Below are 19,009 nucleotides of genomic sequence, written 5' to 3'. Positions count from 1 at the left end.
GCAATGACCTTACAGCTTGCGGTACAAGTGTAGCTGCATTCGCATATTCTCCAATTCAATCGGGTACCGCAAAGTCGGAGCAAGCCTGAACCATCGACTCTCATCCTCGTGAATCTTTTCCCACGTTGCTTCCTCTTTATTCTTGTCCTTTTCACCCGTTTGGAGAAGCGTATGGTCCAATAGCCATTGCATCGGGTACTTCTTTTCCGCTCCATTGAGCGTGATTGTCGAATAGCTACCAGGACTATCCACCACTAGCAAACGTGCACCCGAAGGCAGAGCCGATGTCAGGTTGAGCAGAAACTTTTGCGTCAACGACAACGACGTCGAGTAGAGTTCGTTCAAGGTGAAGAGAAGTGTGACCAGAGTAGCGTCCTTTACCATGTCTGAAAGCACGTCGGTAGCGGCGTTGAGAATGTCGAGTTGGCGAAAGGAGACGTTGAATGAATCCGGATTGATGAGAGGAGCATTTGCAGCTTGCAGGGCAGCCGAGGCATATTTTGATAGTGTTGGTGCAGTGGTGACATTTTTTGCAAGCAATTCCATAACCACCGTCCAGTCTGCAATATCAATGGCTTCCACATTCATTGTCGGTGGCACTTGGTCTTGTCCGTCCTGACTCAACATCTTCTGCACACCAGCCAAAGCCACGAGCTCTGCACCTGCACCTCCACCTAAAGATACGATTTTCCGGCTCTTGGCATCTTCTTCCGCACTCTCGGGCCATAGCTGTGATTTCAAATCCAGGAACAAGTCTGCGTAACCCAGGGCTCGGCTTGCGCTCCAGCGTGCGGCATATGCCTCAAGGTATTCATTTTTCCCAAATGCCGTCGCAAAGTCGCGATTGTACAAGTGGCCTTTGACTTCTTGCAGGAGCGGCTTAATGTCGGCCGCAAAACGCTCCGCAAAGGAATCTCTGAAGATGTTGAGTAAAAGTTGCTGCAGCTCAAGCGGGATCGATGGTTCTGGAGGTGGGGCCTCGTGCTGGACCTTCTGCTTCTGCTGCTTCTGAGCTTTTGCCGGAGCCTGCTTCTTGTTGGCTTCCCACCTTGGTCGTGGAGGCGCCATTGTAATTCTTGATTGAACTAGGTGGTGTCGCGCTGATGCAAGAAAAGAAAGGATGTGCTAGTCTACCGCACCAAGCGAACCACGCTAGTGACCCTTGTAATGCCATCGGCCTTCCTTCCGAGGTGATGGTGTACGACTTCGGAGTCATAAAGTCACTGAATCCATCGCAATTTAGTCACCTCCAGGTTCAAATCTTATACAATACTGAAGTCTTAAATCTCATCATGCGTCTCCCATATGTCCCAGATCCGCCCAACTTCACCAGCCCCGAAGATCAAGCCGTGGAGCAGCGAGTACGGGCCAGACGAGGGGAGAAAGGGCTCATAGCACTCGACAAGACGCTTTTACATGCCCCACCGGTTGCGGACGGATGGTAACTCGACTTTTTTTCCAGCTGCAGGCCGAGTCTTACGATGACAGGAACTCCTTTCTCGGGGCGATTCGCACCAAGACGAGCTTGTCAACTTCGGTCCGGGAAACAGCCATTTGTCGTGTTGCCGTGTTGAACAAGGCGTGGTATGAATGGGAGAGTCATTCGCCTATCTTGAAGAGTGGAGAGGGTAAAACACTGCCTTTGACCTAGCGTATCAATACTAACCTCTTGAAAGGTATCACGGATGCCCATGTCTCTGCTGTGCTGGAGTCTGCGCCTCACAAGGTCAATGATGGAATTCAGTCCGAGGCTTTGGCAGCAGTCTTGACATATACAGATGCCATGACTCTGAACGTTACTGTTCCGGACGAAGTATTTGCCAAGCTCAAAAACCATCACAGCGAGCAAGAAGTTGTCGAGATTACGGCAACTGTCGCTGCGTACAATTGTGTCAGCAGGTTTCTAGTTGCGCTTGACGTTGGCGAGAGGAATTGGCAAAAGGGGCCGTTGGAGGGCGGAAAGGAGTGAGCAAGACATGCATATGAGACCATTTCAGCAACGCATCATGAAAAGTCTAGTCACCCCATGAAATAGAGTATGTGTAAGAAGACAGTCTCAAGTCGATGTGTTGAGGAAGGCAATGCGCCAAGACATCAACGGCGCTAGTGCAGTCGCGCTTTCCTCTAAAAAAGTGAGGAACTGAAGCGCAAGCTACAGGCATCTCTCTCCACCAATTCCACCCACCACACCAAGATGCTTTGCGCCATTTCTGGAGAAGCTCCCCGCGAGCCCGTTGCCTCGCGCAAAAGCGGCAACGTCTTTGAGAAGCGCCTAATCGAGGCACACATTGCGGAGAACCACACGGATCCCGTCACGGGCGAAGATCTGGCGGTAGAGGACCTGATCGAGCTCAAGTCACCACAAGTCGTCACCCCACGCGCGCCAAACCTCACATCGATTCCCGCGCTGCTCAGCGCCTTCCAAAACGAGTGGGACGCGATTGTTCTCGAGACACACACGCTCAAGCAGCAACTGGCGCAAACGCGACAAGAGCTCAGCACGGCCCTGTACCAGAACGATGCCGCCACACGGGTGATTGCGCGCGTGTCGCGTGAACGAGACGAAGCAAGAGAGGCGCTATCAAACGTCACCATTAGCGGAGGCGGCGCAAGCAATGGCGATGCCATGCAAGTCGACGGCCAGGCTCTGCCAGAGGAGTTGATTGCCAAGGTGGATGAGACGCAAGCACAGTATGTGCTCTTTCACCCTGCATTGTTTCGCAAGACTAACCATCCCCAGGCTATTTGCGACACGCCGAAAGCGTCCTGTGCCCGCTGGCTGGGTCACGGGCGAAGAGCTCTCTACGTTTGACACGGCATCCACAAGCGAACCCGTTTACCCCGGCAGCAGCGAAGTTGCCCTCGGCGAGTCAGGCGATCTGGCACTCTTTGGCGGACAAGACGGTGTGGCTGGAGTATATTCTGTGTCGCAGCAAAAGCTGGTGCAGACTCTCGAGGCAGGAAGCGCGGTCACGGCGACAGCATGGTGGGCACAGCGCGCCGTAGTGGGAACTGCTGCAGGCCACGTCAAGATCTTCGAGAATGGCAACGAGATTGCCCAAGTCGGCTCGCACGCGGGACCCGTCACGTCCATTTCCCTCCACCCCAGCGGAGCCATTCTTGCGTCTGGAAGTACGGACAAGCGATTCGCCTACTACGACCTCGCCACCTTCAAGACTGTCGCCCAAGTCTATACCGAAGCCGACATTTCTTGCTGCTCCTTCCACGTCGACGGCCTGCTCTTCTTCGTCGGCAGCTCAGATGGCAAGATCCGCATCTACGACGTCAAGAACGGCAACCTCATGGTGGAGCTCGAGACCGGCGGCCCTGTGCAGGCTCTGTCTTTCAACGAAAACGGCACCTGGTTCTCCGTGGTGACCAAGGGGTCGAGCAGCGTCTCTGTCTGGGACATTCGCAAGCAAAATGTTGTCAAGGTCCTCGATGCCGGCAGCGCGGTTTCGAGCGCCAAGTGGGACTACACTGGCCAGTACCTCGCAGCAGCAGGCGCGGGTAGCGTCTCGGTGCACCAATACACGAAGGCGTCAAAGAGCTGGTCAGAGCCTCTGCGCAAGGCCGTACCCGCCAAGGACGTTGCCTGGGGAGCAAGTGCACAGAACATTGTGGCCCTGACGCCAGAAGGAGGCCTCGCAAGTCTGAGTGCCTCATAGCCCGTCACTCAGATTAAGGAGCAGTTGCGCCGGGATCTTCAGGGATCGCGGGAGCGGGGCTTGAAGGGGCTTCACAAGAGCATGTGGCGTTTAAACTCGGGATATCTGGCACATTGATTCAAAAGGGTTGCGGAGGGCGCATATTAGTATCCGTAGTATAACTGTACAATATGACCAGGGTGCAACAATTGCCGCCTCGACATCACGTTTGCCTGCACGACGTGATACAGCGTACGACCAAAAAGCAAAACTAGATTACTTGTAAGCAGTGGCCAAGTGAGTGGACACAAGAAGAAGTGAATAGCGTTTGTCATCTAGTCATTGCCATTGTCATTGTCATTGACGCGGCTCGATTCCTGGGAAGCGCTCCACCAAGCTTCCGCCACTTTTGAACACCAACTCGCAACCACGACACTTCAGCTCGACCGCTCACCACCGCGCTGGCCGCCACGCACGAGAATCCAACATACACGGCGTCTCTTTGGTAGCATCGGTATGGAGGATAGCCTGCGGCGTCTTGGATATACGCAAAGAAATAAGGTGAGTGCCCAATACGGTGCGGCACCCCCAGTGAGAGTGAATACAGGCTGATGAAGCACCTTTAAGCGCTCACATGCCCAAATCGAAGAAGGCGAAGGCTCGGCCTCTTCCTTTTACAACACGCACACGCACGACTCCACCCGCGACTCAGGCGTGCACCGGGAGTCGCCCTTCTACGTGAGCAGCGAGCAGGCGCATGACAGCAACGACGACAACCCTTTTCGCTTCCACTACCGCCGACAGACGTCGCAACAACGACCCGAAAGGCCAGCCTCTGTGGGCGCCGCACATTCGAGCACGTCGGGTCTGCACCTTCCGCGGGTCGAGAGCATGGCGTCTTCGGCGCCGAGGCGGTTTGCGGGTGATGGCTTCGACTTTCGCCGCCCAGCGGGAGCTGCAGCAAGAGCGCACACGAGGGCTACCGTCGACCTAAGTGCCGGAAACGACGACGATGGCAACATGCACAGCGAACACACATCGGCCGGAGGTGTCATTGACCTGACGGCTGATGATTCGGGTTATGGTGCTAGTCAAGACGGCAACAGCAGACGAACGCAGGAAAACGACCAAGAGACACACGCCCAACTACTTCGAAACAACAGCGGTCCGCGACGGCTTCCACGGGGTATGGACATCATCATCGACCTGGACAACGGCGACGAAGAGTGGAGGATAGATACACCCCCGCCCGCAGAGCCCGGCTCGCCAGACATACAGTTCATATCGTCTCGAGCCATTGACCCACCCCACCCAGCCCATCGCAGTAATTCGGAAGGAGACGAGGTCGAGTTTGTACGCGAAAATCCACTGCCGCAAGAAGAACGACAACGCCGCCGGAACGATGATGTGCACAGGGCATTGAATCTAATCGGCGACATGAACGGCCGCTTTGTGCATTTGCGGGCACAGGTCGAACGATTCGGCGCTCAAGTCAACCGCACAGCTGCCAACTTTCGCCAAGGCCCCGTCGTCCCACCGCGGGGAGCGCCGCGCGCCCGAGGACATATCCATTTGGGATTCGCAGCGCCGCTGCTCGACTTCGACATGGTTGCCTTTGACCTGGGCCATGAGCCTGCGCGAGCACCACCTGCACCGCAAACGTATGAACCACCAGCCAAAGCACCCGAGGGCTTCACGAGGAGTCCAGAGGAAGAAGGTCCTCTGATCTGCCCCAACTGTGAAGAGGAGCTGTGTGTAGGCGACGACGAAGTCAAGCGACAAGTCTGGATCGTCAAGACTTGCGGTCACGTGCGTATTCTTTCTTGGGGTAATTACATGGCACTAACAATCACACCAGGTCTACTGCGGCGAATGCACAGCGAACCGATCGGCCAAGAAGAGCAACAAGGGCAAAGAAAGACCTCCAAGAACAAAGCCGTTCAAAGAGTGTGTGGTGGAAGACTGCGGCAAAAAGGTTACAAATACCAAAGCCATGTTTCAAATCTTCTTGTAAACACATTTGGGGCGCATGGATACGGAAGCTTAGTGCGAAGATACCCCGTTCCCAGTTGGTTTACGTTGCATGGATCTGGGGCTGCTTTACTTGTTTCGGCGCTGGGGTTCCTGTGCTGTTGGCATTTGCATATCATGGTGTTATTCTGCGAGGCGTTTTACGAGCTCCGGCCGAGTTTCTCTGCGCGAGGAGTAGAGACATGACCGAGATGGTGGACAGCAAGCAGCAATTGCTTCCTTCGACTTCTTGAGCGCAAGAGGTCTGGACTTGTATATTTAGGATATGGATGAATACATCATGAACATTTACACGAACTCGATTGCTTCGTATTAACAAGCCTGACACGAACTCACACTCACAAGTCAATCATTGTTTAAATCGACTTATCTGCTTATCACTGCGGAATCGACTCGGAATGATATCATTTCGCATGCCACGCTAAACCGAAAGGGATTCCGCTCAGGTACCGCGGCTCCAGCTTCCCTCGCAGAAAATCCTCAGCTCCCACACAAGCCTCCAACCCTCATCAAGGCCAAACAATCGCAGTCATGGCCAAGCCCTCTAATGCGGCTGCATCTCGCAGCCAAAAACCCACTCCTCCCCCATCTGCGGCGAAAAACACATATCTCCTCGCATACAACGCCCTCAGCGCCGCACTCTGGGCCGGCGTGCTGTACAAAACCATCACCGTTGGAAGTCAAGAAATCAGCAAGGCCGGAACAGGTGGGTGGAATAAAGCCGGCGAAGGACCACTAGGTGCCGTCCAGAAGGGGTTGGCAAGCGGGAAAGTGTATGATGAATTAGAAGTGTATACACGCATGGTGCAGAGTCTGGCTGGTTTGGAGGTTTTACATAGTTTGTTCGGTACGTCCCCTTCCCTCCCCGTTCCATTTCAAAAAGATATATGAACATATACTGATCAACGTGATACAGGCATCGTCCGCGCTCCCCTCCTCACCACGCTCATGCAGGTCTCCTCCCGCTTCCTCCTCGTCCACGTCATCGCCTCGCCCTACGCCTTCCCCTCCACCTCCCGCCCCAGCCCCGCATACACCACCATGCTCCTCGCCTGGAGCATCACCGAAGTCATCCGCTACAGTTATTTCGTCTTCAACCTGTCTGGCGTCGGCGTGCCCAAGCTGTGGACGTGGCTGCGCTACAACACGTTTCTGGTGCTGTATCCGCTGGGCGTGGCGAGCGAGTGCTGGTTGGTGTACAAGGCGATTGAGCCGGCGAGTAGAATCAACGAGGTGTATGGATATGTGCTGTATGCGATCTTGGCAGTGTATGTGCCCGGGATTTATGTCCTGTTTACGCACATGTTGAAGCAGAGGGCGCGATTGATGAGGGAGGCTAGGAGGAGTTTGTAGGAAGGGGAAGATGGAGATGAGATGGCATGGCGGAAGCACTTGAACTGGAACACAAGGTTCAGTGTCCCCCAAGTCGGTCGAATCGCCCAATGTTTGTCGGACTGTAGAGTCGTGAACGCCAAAACAGTATCCAATGACCGTAGTTGATTTGACATCAATCAATCAAGCCCTGCATCAGAGACATCCAACCAACGCTCCCTTCTAGCATGTCACCTTCCAAGCCGTAAATGTACTCACACTTACACAAAAACTACTTCGACAAACATGTCACCGTTCCTCCCGCCAAGCACCTTCCCGTCAATGTCACGCCTCATGCATCCGCGGTCCGACGTCGAGCCAATGACCACCAACCACGGCCCGGCAGGCAACGAATCACCAACAACGCTGTGCGCCGCACGACATGTTGTTGCCAAAACAAGGTCTACACTTCTCCGCATTTTCCCCAGTTTTTGCACGCCTCGCGTTCCGTGGATCAATTCCAGCCCCGCACCTTACCACTACCACGATGGCGTTGGTGGGGAAACATGGCATCCAGGTAAACGGAGACTGATGTCGGTCCGTGAATGGTGCAAAAGAACGATGCTAGCTTAGACCACTGTGAGTATAAATATGGCTTTGCTCCTCAAGACACAATGAAGCACCGCAATCGTCCATCATGTTGAGCAAGGGATTGGTTCTGTTTGGGTCCGCGCTTGCTGCCTCGGCCCACTCGCTCGAGGCGCGCCAGTCGAAGTCGCTAGATGCTTGTCCGGGCTACGCTGCGAGCAATGTCAAGGATGATGGGGCGACTGTCACGGCGGACTTGAAGCTCGCGGGCGCGGCGTGTGATGTTTATGGCAAGGACTTGGTGGATTTGAAATTACTCGTTGAATATCAGACTGGTACGTCTCTCAAAGTCGACTTTTTAGCACAGTACTAATGAGAGACAGAACATCGCCTGCACGTCAAAATCTCCGATCGCGCAGAGCAAGTCTTCCAAATCCAAGAATCCGTCTGGCCGCGACCAGCTAGCGCAAGTGTCAGCCCCGACAGCTCTGATCTAGAGTTTTCCTGGACAAACAATCCGTTCACGTTTGCTGTTTCTCGCAAGGAGAATAAGGAGACGCTGTTCAATACGTCGGCGGCAAGTCTAGTTTTTGAAGATCAGTATTTGAGGCTAAGGACGAGCTTGCCGGAGAAGCCGAGTTTGTACGGCATTGGTGAGCACACGGATCCGTTCCAGCTTAATACGACTAATTACACTCGCACGGTATGTACTTCTCACCACCCCGAGATAATGACTAAAGTCAAAACAGTTCTGGAACCGTGATGCCTATGGAACGCCACCTGGGAGCAACTTGTACGGAGCACACCCAGTCTACATCGACCACCGCGGCGAAAATGGCACCCACGCCGTCTTGCTCGCCACATCTGAAGGCATGGACGTCAAAATCAACGATTCAGCCGGCACGTATCTCGAATACAACACGCTCGGCGGCATCGTAGACCTCTACTTCCTCTCCGGCCCCACGCCCAAGGACGTCGCGGTGCAGTACTCCGCACTCTCAGGTCTCCCAGCCATGATGCCATACTGGGGCTTTGGGTCTCACCAGTGCAAATACGGATACCGTGATGTCTGGGAAGTCGCTGAAGTGGTTGCGAATTACAGCAAGGCGGAGATTCCGCTCGAGACTATGTGGACGGATATTGATTATATGGAGCTCCGGCGGTTGTTCACGCTGGATCCGGAGAGGTATCCGATTGAGCTTGTCAGGGGTCTGGTGGAGTATCTGCATCAGCATCAGCAGCATTACATTGTCATGGTCAACTCGGCTGTGTGGCGAGGCGACAATGATGTGTACAAAGATGGTGCAGAATTGGAGGTTTGGCAGAAGCGCGCGAATGGATCATTCTACGAAGGGTCTGTTTGGCCTGGTCCGACTGTCTTTCCGGATTGGTTCCACCCAAATACTCAAAAGTACTGGGACGACAAGTTTGAAGAGTTCTTCAGTCCCGAGACAGGTGTCGATATTGATGGGCTTTGGAACGACATGAACGAGCCGGCCAACTTTTGCCCGTATCCTTGTAGCGATCCTGATGGTAAGTTTATCATACTCCCTACCCGAGCTTTCTGACGTATTGTAGCGTACGCGGCCGAGACTACAGCTCCACCAAAACCTCCCGCAGTCAGGCAGAACGCAGATGGCCGCCAGATCCCTGGCTTTCCTGCTGGATTTCAGCCAGGCTCCAATAGCACTCGACGCTCCCTCGACTCTCGCGACATAAGCCCTACTCCCATCAAGCGTTTTGGCGCGCGTCAGGCGAGTAACAACTCTGCAGATCTTGCTCAACATGCTGGTCTGCCTGGACGCGATCTCATCAACCCGGGCTACCAAATCAACAATGCCGCAGGCTCTATCAGCAATAAGACCATGGATACCGATATTCAAAACCATGACGGCACATATCACTATGACACCCATAACTTCTGGGGCAGCATGATGTCGATTGCCTCGCGCAACAGCATGGTCAAGCGCCGCCCAACCCGTCGTCCTCTCATCATCACACGCTCGACCTTCGTCGGTCTGGGCAAATATGTAGGCAAGTGGCTCGGCGACAACGTCAGCACATGGGAGCAATACCGCTTCAGCATCGCCGGCGTCCTCAACTTCGCCAGCATATTCCAAATCCCCATGGTCGGCCCTGACATTTGCGGCTTCGCAGGCAACACCACCGAGACCCTCTGCGCCCGCTGGACCACACTCGGAGCGTTCTACCCCTTCATGCGCAACCACGCTGGCGACACATCCATCTCGCAGGAATACTACCGCTGGCCCAAGACCACCGCGGCCGCACGAAAGATCATCCCAGTACGCTACCGCCTGCTGGATTACCTCTACACCGCGTTCCACCGCCAATCCACCACCGGCCTCCCCGTGCTCAACCCGCTGTTCTACCACTACCCGACGGATAAAACCACCTTCGCCATCGATCACCAATTCTTTTTCGGCGACGACATCCTCGTGTCGCCCGTGCTCGAGGAAAACAGCACGAGCGTAAGCATATACCTGCCCAACGCGACCTTTTACGATTTCTGGACCGGAGACAAAGTCCAAGGGAACGCGTCATACATCAACCTTACCAACGTTGATTTCGACTCTATCCCTCTGCACATCTGTGGAGGCGCTGTCCTGCCTCTGCGTGCGGAATCCGCAAACACTACTACGGAGCTACGGAAGCAGGATTTCGTGCTGTGGATTGCGCCGAATGCGACCAACCAGGCTAGTGGAACGCTGTACCTAGATGACGGGGATAGCATCAACCAGACGTCTACATCTAACATTGTATTCACATACGACAACGGGGCGTTCAGCATGAGCGGGGAGTTTGGGTATGATGCAGGCGTGAGTATTAAGAACATCACGGTTTTGGGCACGGAGATGAGTGTGCGGGGGCCGGTGAGTCTGGCAAAGGAGTGGAAACATACGTTCAATGCTGGGCCGGAGTTTCCTGGTGCTGGTAGTAGGGCGAGGGCTGGGATGGGCGCGGTGGTCGCGGGTGTGGCGGCGGCACTGTTGGCTGTTTGAGATAGAGATGGGACTGTTGATATGAATGATGATATTATTGTTACTGATAATCTGTATGAGTGAGTATTTCATCGCTAATCTTGCGCAAAGGTTACAATACTTGAGGCAACCGTATTCAATACTGTTGTCTTCACTACCTACAAACTGGGGTCTTTCCACTACCTTCCTTCTTCACACACGATGCTGGGTGAATCACACGGGCGACGATTCGGAGGATAACAACCGATTTTTCGAGACTGCAAAACGCGAGTATCGATAGGGCAATGGTGAGCTTTCACCTGCACGTGATGCAAACTTGAGGAGAACTCGAACTAACAGTGAATGTGAATGAGCACAATACAGACGGTGTAGAGCGTTTGCTCTACGCTTGCGAAGTCTGCCTGTTTGCGATCAATGCCCTCTCTATCTGCAAACCACCAACTCCTACCATCTTTGCAAAAATTGCGCAAGACCTTCGAATCTGACTCGGCATGGGCAACTTTGGCTTCCAGACGCCGCCGCGCGTGGACTCGCCGCAGGAATATCCCAACGCTCCCACACACGAGCACCTCCTCAACTACGAGCAACTCGTCAGTCCCTGGAACTTCGACCTATCGCCAGCCTTCAGCACGATCCCATCCGTCGACCCATTCGAGCCCAGCAACGCGTCTACACCCATTCGCCACACTCAGAAGGACTCCCTCGACACCACCTCAGAAGAGATGCAACACCCCTCGACAACCTTGCCGCGGTCGCGCTCCCCCTCGCCCACCCCCATCACCCTCTTCACCAACCCCCTCTACAACATCTACCAGCCCTCCACCTGGCCCATCGTCTACCTGCCCTACCACACGACCCCCGGCTTCAGCACGCCGACGCACATCAGCGAAATGCTGTGCCACGTGCACTACAAAGGCGCAGGCGCGCTCGCGCTCCACGACCTACTGGTGGCGGAGATGCAAGCCGCGCAGACGGAAGAGGAAAAGGTAAGAATTGAGTTTTCTGCGTATTTGAGCTGGCCGCATAATTGCACGAGTCGATGGGTGGAGGGTGTACAGTGGAATGACGGAGGGAGAGGAGCAAGTTTGGATGGAGGATGTGCGCAGGTATTATACTAATGTGGAGTTGGGGGTGGATGAGGATGGGTGGGGTGAGGTGCAGGTGGTGGTTGAGGATTGGGGAGAGCAGAGGGAGGTGGAGGGCGTGGAGGAGATTTTGGAGAGGTTTGGGCTTGGAGAGGAGGGTGGTCGCGATGATGGGATGGTGGGGGAGATGCGAGATGGAGAGCAGTGAAGAGAGTGAGGAGTGCTTGTAGCACTTGATGGCTTTTAGAGGTTTCTTTGAGGACTTGCGTTCTGGACATCCGGCTTTGGCGGTGGCGGAAATACCGGTAGGTTGGTCGCATCATCCTCACACTAGCTCAATCGGCTAGTAACGGCGCGCCTGGTTCTCTCAGCTCCATTTCGAAAACACCCACCACACTCGTGACTGCATCTCAGGGCAGAACAGCCGTGTATAGATGAACGTTCGAAGAAGCGGTCAGTTACACGACGAATAACAGCTGCACTCGAACGTGTCCCCTCCCTCTTGAGACTCTTGGTCCGGGCAAGGCCGATCCAACCATACCCCTCACCACCGCCATCGCACAAAGCAGTTCACACCCGTTCCTGAGCCTCGCCAATCCTCCGCTCCCATTCGCTGCTCTAAGCATTCTAGAAAGCCTCGTGGCGGCCGGCTGAGCACGCGAATCTCGACAGCATTGGCTCTACGCAATCTGATTGGCCGAGCTTAAACGCCACGCTACTCTGGCATGAACCAATTCCTGTGCGACATGGCCGTCTGCATAAAAGGGTAGGACGATCGACCACCCACCCTGGCCTAATGGAGGCGAAAAGGTAAAGTAGTGGTGGTGTCTTCATAATATTGAATGAACCCCTCATGTTCGCGCTTTCTTGCTAGTATACCAAACTTTCTCATTCGTACCGCCTTGTTATCAGAGGCTCACTGTCTTTACTGCTTTTTCTCTTCTGTCGCACGTTGGTTTACTCCCTTGCGTACGCGTAAATACCCTCGAGAAGATTTTTTGTTTGCGACGTATACACGAATACAAGAGCAGCAATGGCACCAATCTCTGCACCCCAGTTCAAAAACATCATGCTCGCCATCCGGGACTCCACAACTTCAATTCCCCAGGCCCCTCCCGCCACCGACCTACACACATCCTCCTCCTCTGACGGCTGGTCGCCCTCCGCCATAATCGGCATCGTAGCCGCCGTCGTCTTAATCCTCATCATGGTGCCACTCATCGCCATTATCCTGCGCCGCTACGAAAGGAAGCGCTGTCTGGAAATGCTTCCCAAAGACAGTATCTCGCCCCGCATAGGCTCAAGTCACAGCAGCACCAGAGAGGATTCGAGCTTGAAGAGCATCATGGTTACGCGAGAAGTGCAACGTTCGAGTCTGAGAATGGTGCCGGGGGTGAGAAGGCCCGAGGACGCGCACACAAGTGAGCGGGGATGGAGTCATACGGAGGTTAGGGGTGGATGAGCGAGGAATTCGGCATAAATCATCGAGGACTCCATGATCAATGCCTCAATCTCGACATATCCGGTATAACACAAGGTCCGGTCGCGCCGTTTTCCTACCACCCGGCACACCCAGTGACGCAGGCGTCATCTTACATAGGGCGCTATTTCATTCGACATACGATTACACTAATGTGGAGGAAACACGATACCCAAGTAGATATCAAATGGCTCGCGCCGAACGACAGTTGTTTTGTAGCGTTAATGAATACATTCTTTTCATCGAAGGTTTAGCTGCTCACAGACAGCGTAGTGAATCTCAATGGTCCCACCTGACGAAGTAACTGACGCCTTACCAGAGCGACTAGCAACGAGGAACTGGACAGCTTTCTCTCCATCCCCAGTACACATTGCGTCGAGAAAGCCTATGAGGAGAGGCAAGCTTTGATCCAAGTGGACGAACACAAGCGCTCGTGAAGTATAAGTATTCGAGCGTGTCATCTTGACCATTTCACTCGAAGCCTCAACGTGAGGCGTGACAGATTCACGGCTCGTCGTGAATGTATCCAATTCACTTTGGACAGGCCAGGCAGATAACGTCAGTCGAGTAGCCTCGATAATTCGCGCCCTTGGGATACAAGATACCCACACGGTATTCGCCCTCCACATCATCCTCGCATACTCACGAGCACCCTCGACTTTCACAACCCAACCGTCTACTCGAATCAACCAGCGACCAAAAACCATCACCACCCCGTCAACAACCATGCCTCAGCCCAATCCCTCCGTCTCGAACGACATGTCCCAGATCGAGGACTTCCTCAACCGCGCCAGCATGGCTAATATCGAAACCGGCGAGTCGGGCTCCGGTGAGTCGTGGGAAGTCATGGACGGCGATAAGACCAAGCAGATTGCGCAGGAGGGGCAGGATGAGGTGGAGTGGGTCCTTGTGGGGATGACGGAGAAGGAGAAGGAGAAGCGGGTGGTGGAGACGGTGGAGAAGAACCGCCTGAAGTAGGGGAGTACATGATTGACAACTCAGTGTGATTCAGGGAGACACTGCTAGTAGGACATACTTGAATTATACAAGCTGGAGAGCATTGGGCTTGGGTATCTTTCATTGCTAGCTTCGTCGAATATGAACGTATGTCAACGTACTATGCTTAGATATCGTCATGCGTCACATCTTTGTGCAATTAGACCGCTCTTGGGATCGAGTTCCTCGTGGGCGCTCATATAACGCCCTTAAACAACCTCTGATACAACTCACTGCATCCCTCGGCCAGGGAAGGTCGTTTCGGATTATCGTCTTGTCGCTTCCATAGCTCGAGTCTCATTTCTTTCCCTTCTTCTTCTTTTTGCCTCCTGCGCCCGCACCTGCCTTCGGATCCGCTGGTACTCCACCCATCTTCACATCTCCACTCTCATCAACCTTTGGCGTTGACACACCCTCCCCGCTTCCCGCCTGTGCGCTCAAATCTTCCGGTATTTCTGGCAGTGCCGCCATCTCTCTCCCCAGCCTTCCAAGGTTCCCTATTAACCTTCCAACCTCGGCGGCCTTATTGGTTTCATACTGCAAACACGTGCCCGACTCCGGATCATATGTCTTGAGCGTGAACGTGCTCGTGGGGTCTTCGGGCTTCTGCGCCTGTGGCTGTGGTGACGATGCCCGCGCACTCTCTTCCGATTTCGCCGGTTGTTTCGCCGCGTAACTTCTTCGCTTTTCAATCTTGGATGCGGACGGCTTGAGGACGGTGTATTTCGAGGTTATGCGTGTCTGGAGAGTGGGTCAGAATGGAGTCGCGTGCGCGGGCGTGCGGGGGACGTACCGTGGTCGGCCGGGCTTTGAGCAGTAGTGACGACTGCTCGTACCATTCCGCGCTAGTTTTGAAGTATGGCATTGTGAGGTGAAGAGTGAATTGGTGTTTTGGGGTCGTCGCGGGTGAATGTCTGGACTGGGCAACTTTTGGCGGGGTTCAGCGGCGGGGAATTGTCGGGCCGACCCCAGGCAACTTTTTTAGACCACCTCACGCGACGTCACCAATTGTCCAGGATACAGTGATGGGATGCATGTTAAGCTACATGTTTGGCCTGGAAGACGTGTCAAACTGCATGTGATCGGATTCGGACAGACTGTGTACAAGAGACAACCTGCCGCCCTTTTCACTAGCTACTGATCCTGACTCACCCTAAGCATAGAACTTTCGAGCAATAGTCGCACAGTGTAAAACACAATCTTGTCTCTGAAGACAATACATGACTGCTCAATAGTATCTGCTCCAGAGTCTTTCTAAGAATCGCCTGCGCCTTTCCGACTAAGATGACGGAATCAGTCACCAGAGACTTCAGTGCGATGGACCTGGGGACGGAGACTAAGGCAACCAGTGTAGCAGACAGCACTGTAAACCTTGAAATCACCATTCAAAACCTCATTGATCGATGCACAAACCTGCACGAAGAAGTCGAGACGTACGTAACAGCCGTCATTGCCAAACAAAAGCACACCAAGGCCCAGCACCCCGTCGAATACCGCAATCTTCGAACCGACTTCAGGAATGAGCTCGCCTTTCTCAAAAAGATTGCTGGTCAAAACATGGACGAGGAAAAGGCACGGCACTTCATAGTCTCCTCCAACCTGCTTTACTACGAAGCACTGTGGGGAGCGGCCAAACGTTCTCAGGGTCTACAGGCATTTCGAAAATACTTCTACTGGGATAAAAAGGCTCGGAATACCACCAAGGGAAAAGGCGGCGCATCCAAAGGCAGGACAAATGCATTGGCTGATATTGTTGCCGACGAAGGCGGAGAGTGGCTGCGTGTCTCTACTCTTTCAGAAAAGCGGCTGCTGTTTGACCTGGCCAAACTTGGGTGGATGAACGATTCCGACTCCGACGAAGACATGCCAGATGCTCGACCGGCTCTTGAAGATGACGATGAAGACGACGAAGATGAGGTCGACATTGTCAGAAATGCTCGCCAGCTTGCAAGGGCTGCCAAGGCAAATCCAATACGCGGACGGCCGCCCAAAGTCCACTTTGTTCTCACGCGCATTGTTGCTGGCAAGACAAAGGAGATCGACAGCATATTGCATAAGATTCGCGCAACGGGAGCAAGCGTCCAATGTGCGAATGACATTCCACCAGCGCCACCGTTGGAGGAGGTGTTGCAGCAACTACTCATCGATCGCTCGCGAGCCATGTCGCACACTTTAAACATCGACTGTACCATTCTTCTCGCACTGATATCCGACATTTCGCATCAGGAGTGCCCAATACTAGACTGGTACCCCGGCGAAGTGCGCGCGCAGATCCAAGAAGAAGCAGAAGAAAAACTGTTGCCGACGCACTTGTATCCAGCCATTTCATCGCACCCAATGGTGACTACACAAGAGGCGGTGGACCAAATGAATCTCATTGTGCAAACGCTTGCAACAGATGCTGAGAAAGTACGCGCGGATTTGCTCCTCGCGCAAGGTGAGCACGTCAATACCTCAGGAGAAGAGCTGGTCGCCGAGTGGGCAAAGCTATCGAATCACACTCCGCCCGAGGGGTTTCAGTTGCCACTTCGTGTCGTGAAAACCGACATTGAGGCCATCGTATCCCGTCTCCCTGCTGTAGCGACCAGACTGTCCGATGAGCTGGGCGCACTGAATCGAGCCATCTTTCTGTACGGCTGGGCAGAGGGCCTCACGACGTTGAGCGCCAATCGTGGTCGAGCGCGACAGATCGAGACGGTTCTAAATGAGCATGGACTGGAGGAGGGCGAGGATGGGCCGCACATTTGGTTGTGTGGAGAGAGTAGAAGTTTGATTGCTAAACATGGGCGGAGAAGATGAAGGAGGACAGGTAGTCGCATTTACATCTGCATCATCCATTTAGAACATACGCAAAGACATCACAAGCAAGAGACAGTGCCATCCGGTTTGACCCTCTCTCACATTCACGTTCACCGCTCGCATTGTGCGCGTCGTGGCCTTTGATCCCGAAACTGCAACAATCGCTTTATCCTCTCTTTCCATTCTTCAACCACAACATAGCACTTCATTCCTAATCGCATTAAACAATTTCAAACGTCGATCTCTACACATTCATCACCATAGCCCCCCGTCTCCCCTAGGTGTTGAGTGAGAGGGAAACCAGTTTCTAATGATATAGACGTCTAGACGTCAGCTTTGATCAAGACAATGCACGTTTTCAGTCGAAACTGGGCTAGACGATACCATGGCGAGGTGTTCTTCATCTACAGTTCGTCGTACTTATCAGCCGAGATCCCAAGTCTCGGAGATATTGCCTAGCATCATCTCATCGAAGCTGACGATTCGGTCCATGCTAGTGAAATCTGGATCCAGGAGAGACTGCGATATTGCCAAGAGGCTGCCATTGTCAGACCCTCCTTCTCCTAGCTGACTAAGGTTCATTGGATCCCACGGCATGTCGGCCTGATTGCTGAAGGCCAAGTTTGGACGATTCGGCATTTCGTCTTGCTGCAATGGAGCGCCGTCATGAACGACCTGAGCTGGAGCCTGCTCTTGTCTTGTGGAGCCAACTTCAGTTCTATTTTGTTCCAGACAGGAGACGAGGTCGTTTGGAGAGACCCAGTGTCTCACACGTGTCTTGCTAGTTGAAGGGACGTTCTCATAAAGAGGCTCCGAGAGGTCAATGCGATAAGATGAGTCGAGGTTGCAGTTGGCGTGCATGGTCCGCAGACGTCCAGCAAATCTCGAGAAAATGGAGGTGAGTCGCAGCTGGCCTGCTTCTCTATGCGCTGCCCATCTAGCGCCCATCGTATCCAAGCTCTCTAATAATAGCCAGAATGCTGGCGAAAGCTGTGTACGATGATGGCGCCATTGTACTGTCAGGTGTTAGCTGATCTTGCGTGGGTGAAGAAAAAGAACGACTGACTGAGAAGAGTTCTAGCACTAACAAAGGCAGTAAGGCCCAGCTGAGGCGCCAGAGCATATGGTGCAGGTCTTTGCTCGAGAAACTTGGTGATGATAGTGCACACTTCCGTAGCAGCCCGAACACATATTTCCGCACTGTCTAGACTAGGAAGCTGGACCCAATGAAGATTTTGGTCGGGATAAGCAATGCGCTCATGTAGTAGGATTAGGCAAGTGTTGTGAGTAGCATTGGCAGCCGTCATGGCAGGATCCATGACGCCAGGCAGTACTCTGCGAGAAATACCCGAGTCTCTCCATTGTTGTGGGAGCCGCATTTTCCACCTGACGTCTTTGTTAGGAAGTCCGTGAACTAGAGAGTGTGATACACGTACCGCATAAGATAAGCATCAAGTTCTTTGAAGCGAGTTAACCATCGCGCAACATGATTGCTATTACTGCAGTCTACTAGTTGCCTCAAAAAGTGCACTTCAATTGTACCCAACGATTCGACAGTCTCAATGTAGAATGCCAGAGCACCTATTCCAGATGAGGAAAGGTCCTCGTCCTCACCATCGCTCGAGCTTTTGGATGAAGTGTCCTCAACAAACTCAGGAAAAGATGCATGAATCAAGCGCAAATATGGCGTCGGGCGAGGCTGATTAGTGCCCCAGAAGCTGGCGCAAGCAGGTAATCTCCGATGGACTCGTTCACGGGAAAGAGTTGTGGCGCATCCCAACAGAACCATGCAGAGTCTATCAAGCATGAGGTAGTTCCAAAACAGTCTTTTACGTTCTTCTTCCTCGATCCAATCCGTTGAAGCAATAGACACGTGTGATTGTCCAAAGACACCGGTACGACCTGTGCGATGTGGAGTTTCCACAGCAAGCTGGAGCTGTTCAACGCACCGCGCAGCCATTCCAAGCAGTGCTGATGCTCTGAAAGCATTGTCGTCGACCCAGCTCGGTGTAGATCAGAATCAAAAGTGCCTGGCAGCTTTCGATAGAGACTTGTTCTGTTACCGAGGCCCAA

General features: G+C 53.5%; 12 protein-coding genes across 12 annotated transcripts; 9 read left to right on the top strand and 3 right to left on the bottom strand.

Moving 5' to 3' along the window:
* Nucleotides 1-9: 9 nt before the first annotated feature.
* On the bottom strand, nt 10-1,068 carry SNOG_15983 (hypothetical protein; the record flags this gene model as incomplete). The annotated part of the gene is made up of 1 exon (XM_001806063.1): nt 10-1,068. One exon carries the CDS (start codon nt 1,066-1,068, stop codon nt 10-12), a length of 1,059 nt encoding a protein of 352 aa, XP_001806115.1.
* A 224-nt stretch (nt 1,069-1,292) lies between these two features.
* SNOG_15982 (hypothetical protein) lies at nt 1,293-1,969 on the top strand (the record flags this gene model as incomplete). Its single annotated transcript, XM_001806062.1, has 3 exons — nt 1,293-1,361; nt 1,469-1,628; nt 1,677-1,969. 3 exons carry the CDS (start codon nt 1,293-1,295, stop codon nt 1,967-1,969), a joined length of 522 nt encoding a protein of 173 aa, XP_001806114.1.
* Nucleotides 1,970-2,081: 112 nt separating this feature from the next.
* SNOG_15981 (hypothetical protein) lies at nt 2,082-3,860 on the top strand (the record flags this gene model as incomplete). The annotated part of the gene is made up of 3 exons (XM_001806061.1): nt 2,082-2,132; nt 2,159-2,691; nt 2,741-3,860. 3 exons carry the CDS (start codon nt 2,082-2,084, stop codon nt 3,666-3,668), a joined length of 1,512 nt encoding a protein of 503 aa, XP_001806113.1. The 3' UTR covers nt 3,669-3,860.
* A 303-nt stretch (nt 3,861-4,163) lies between these two features.
* SNOG_15980 (hypothetical protein) lies at nt 4,164-5,721 on the top strand (the record flags this gene model as incomplete). The annotated part of the gene is made up of 3 exons (XM_001806060.1): nt 4,164-4,208; nt 4,275-5,456; nt 5,506-5,721. 3 exons carry the CDS (start codon nt 4,164-4,166, stop codon nt 5,659-5,661), a joined length of 1,383 nt encoding a protein of 460 aa, XP_001806112.1. The 3' UTR covers nt 5,662-5,721.
* A 403-nt stretch (nt 5,722-6,124) lies between these two features.
* SNOG_15979 (hypothetical protein) lies at nt 6,125-7,163 on the top strand. The gene is made up of 2 exons (XM_001806059.1): nt 6,125-6,525; nt 6,595-7,163. Exons 1-2 carry the CDS (start codon nt 6,210-6,212, stop codon nt 7,029-7,031), a joined length of 753 nt encoding a protein of 250 aa, XP_001806111.1. The 5' UTR covers nt 6,125-6,209; the 3' UTR covers nt 7,032-7,163.
* Nucleotides 7,164-7,686: 523 nt separating this feature from the next.
* Nucleotides 7,687-10,602, top strand: SNOG_15978 (hypothetical protein; the record flags this gene model as incomplete). The annotated part of the gene is made up of 5 exons (XM_001806058.1): nt 7,687-7,912; nt 7,961-8,280; nt 8,327-9,110; nt 9,198-10,456; nt 10,537-10,602. 5 exons carry the CDS (start codon nt 7,687-7,689, stop codon nt 10,600-10,602), a joined length of 2,655 nt encoding a protein of 884 aa, XP_001806110.1.
* Nucleotides 10,603-11,067: 465 nt separating this feature from the next.
* On the top strand, nt 11,068-11,869 carry SNOG_15977 (hypothetical protein; the record flags this gene model as incomplete). The annotated part of the gene is made up of 2 exons (XM_001806057.1): nt 11,068-11,582; nt 11,635-11,869. 2 exons carry the CDS (start codon nt 11,068-11,070, stop codon nt 11,867-11,869), a joined length of 750 nt encoding a protein of 249 aa, XP_001806109.1.
* Nucleotides 11,870-12,597: 728 nt separating this feature from the next.
* On the top strand, nt 12,598-13,123 carry SNOG_15976 (hypothetical protein; the record flags this gene model as incomplete). The annotated part of the gene is made up of 1 exon (XM_001806056.1): nt 12,598-13,123. The coding sequence occupies exon 1, from the start codon at nt 12,695-12,697 to the stop codon at nt 13,121-13,123; it is 429 nt and encodes a 142-aa protein (XP_001806108.1). The 5' UTR covers nt 12,598-12,694.
* A 744-nt stretch (nt 13,124-13,867) lies between these two features.
* Nucleotides 13,868-14,119, top strand: SNOG_15975 (hypothetical protein; the record flags this gene model as incomplete). Its single annotated transcript, XM_001806055.1, has 1 exon — nt 13,868-14,119. One exon carries the CDS (start codon nt 13,868-13,870, stop codon nt 14,117-14,119), a length of 252 nt encoding a protein of 83 aa, XP_001806107.1.
* Nucleotides 14,120-14,434: 315 nt separating this feature from the next.
* On the bottom strand, nt 14,435-15,002 carry SNOG_15974 (hypothetical protein; the record flags this gene model as incomplete). Its single annotated transcript, XM_001806054.1, has 2 exons — nt 14,435-14,878; nt 14,931-15,002. The coding sequence occupies 2 exons, from the start codon at nt 15,000-15,002 to the stop codon at nt 14,435-14,437; spliced, it is 516 nt and encodes a 171-aa protein (XP_001806106.1).
* Nucleotides 15,003-15,421: 419 nt separating this feature from the next.
* SNOG_15973 (hypothetical protein) lies at nt 15,422-16,936 on the top strand (the record flags this gene model as incomplete). Its single annotated transcript, XM_001806053.1, has 1 exon — nt 15,422-16,936. One exon carries the CDS (start codon nt 15,422-15,424, stop codon nt 16,934-16,936), a length of 1,515 nt encoding a protein of 504 aa, XP_001806105.1.
* Nucleotides 16,937-17,359: 423 nt separating this feature from the next.
* Nucleotides 17,360-18,896, bottom strand: SNOG_15972 (hypothetical protein; the record flags this gene model as incomplete). The annotated part of the gene is made up of 3 exons (XM_001806052.1): nt 17,360-17,952; nt 18,003-18,350; nt 18,479-18,896. The coding sequence occupies 3 exons, from the start codon at nt 18,894-18,896 to the stop codon at nt 17,360-17,362; spliced, it is 1,359 nt and encodes a 452-aa protein (XP_001806104.1).
* Between the last annotated feature and the right edge of the window lie 113 nt (nt 18,897-19,009).

This window comes from Parastagonospora nodorum, assembly GCF_000146915.1.
Source record: "Parastagonospora nodorum SN15 chromosome Unknown scaffold_42, whole genome shotgun sequence".
NCBI classification, from domain to species: domain Eukaryota; kingdom Fungi; phylum Ascomycota; class Dothideomycetes; order Pleosporales; family Phaeosphaeriaceae; genus Parastagonospora; species Parastagonospora nodorum.
Note: the sequence above shows the minus strand (reverse complement) of the source record. Positions and strands in the feature narration are given on the sequence as shown.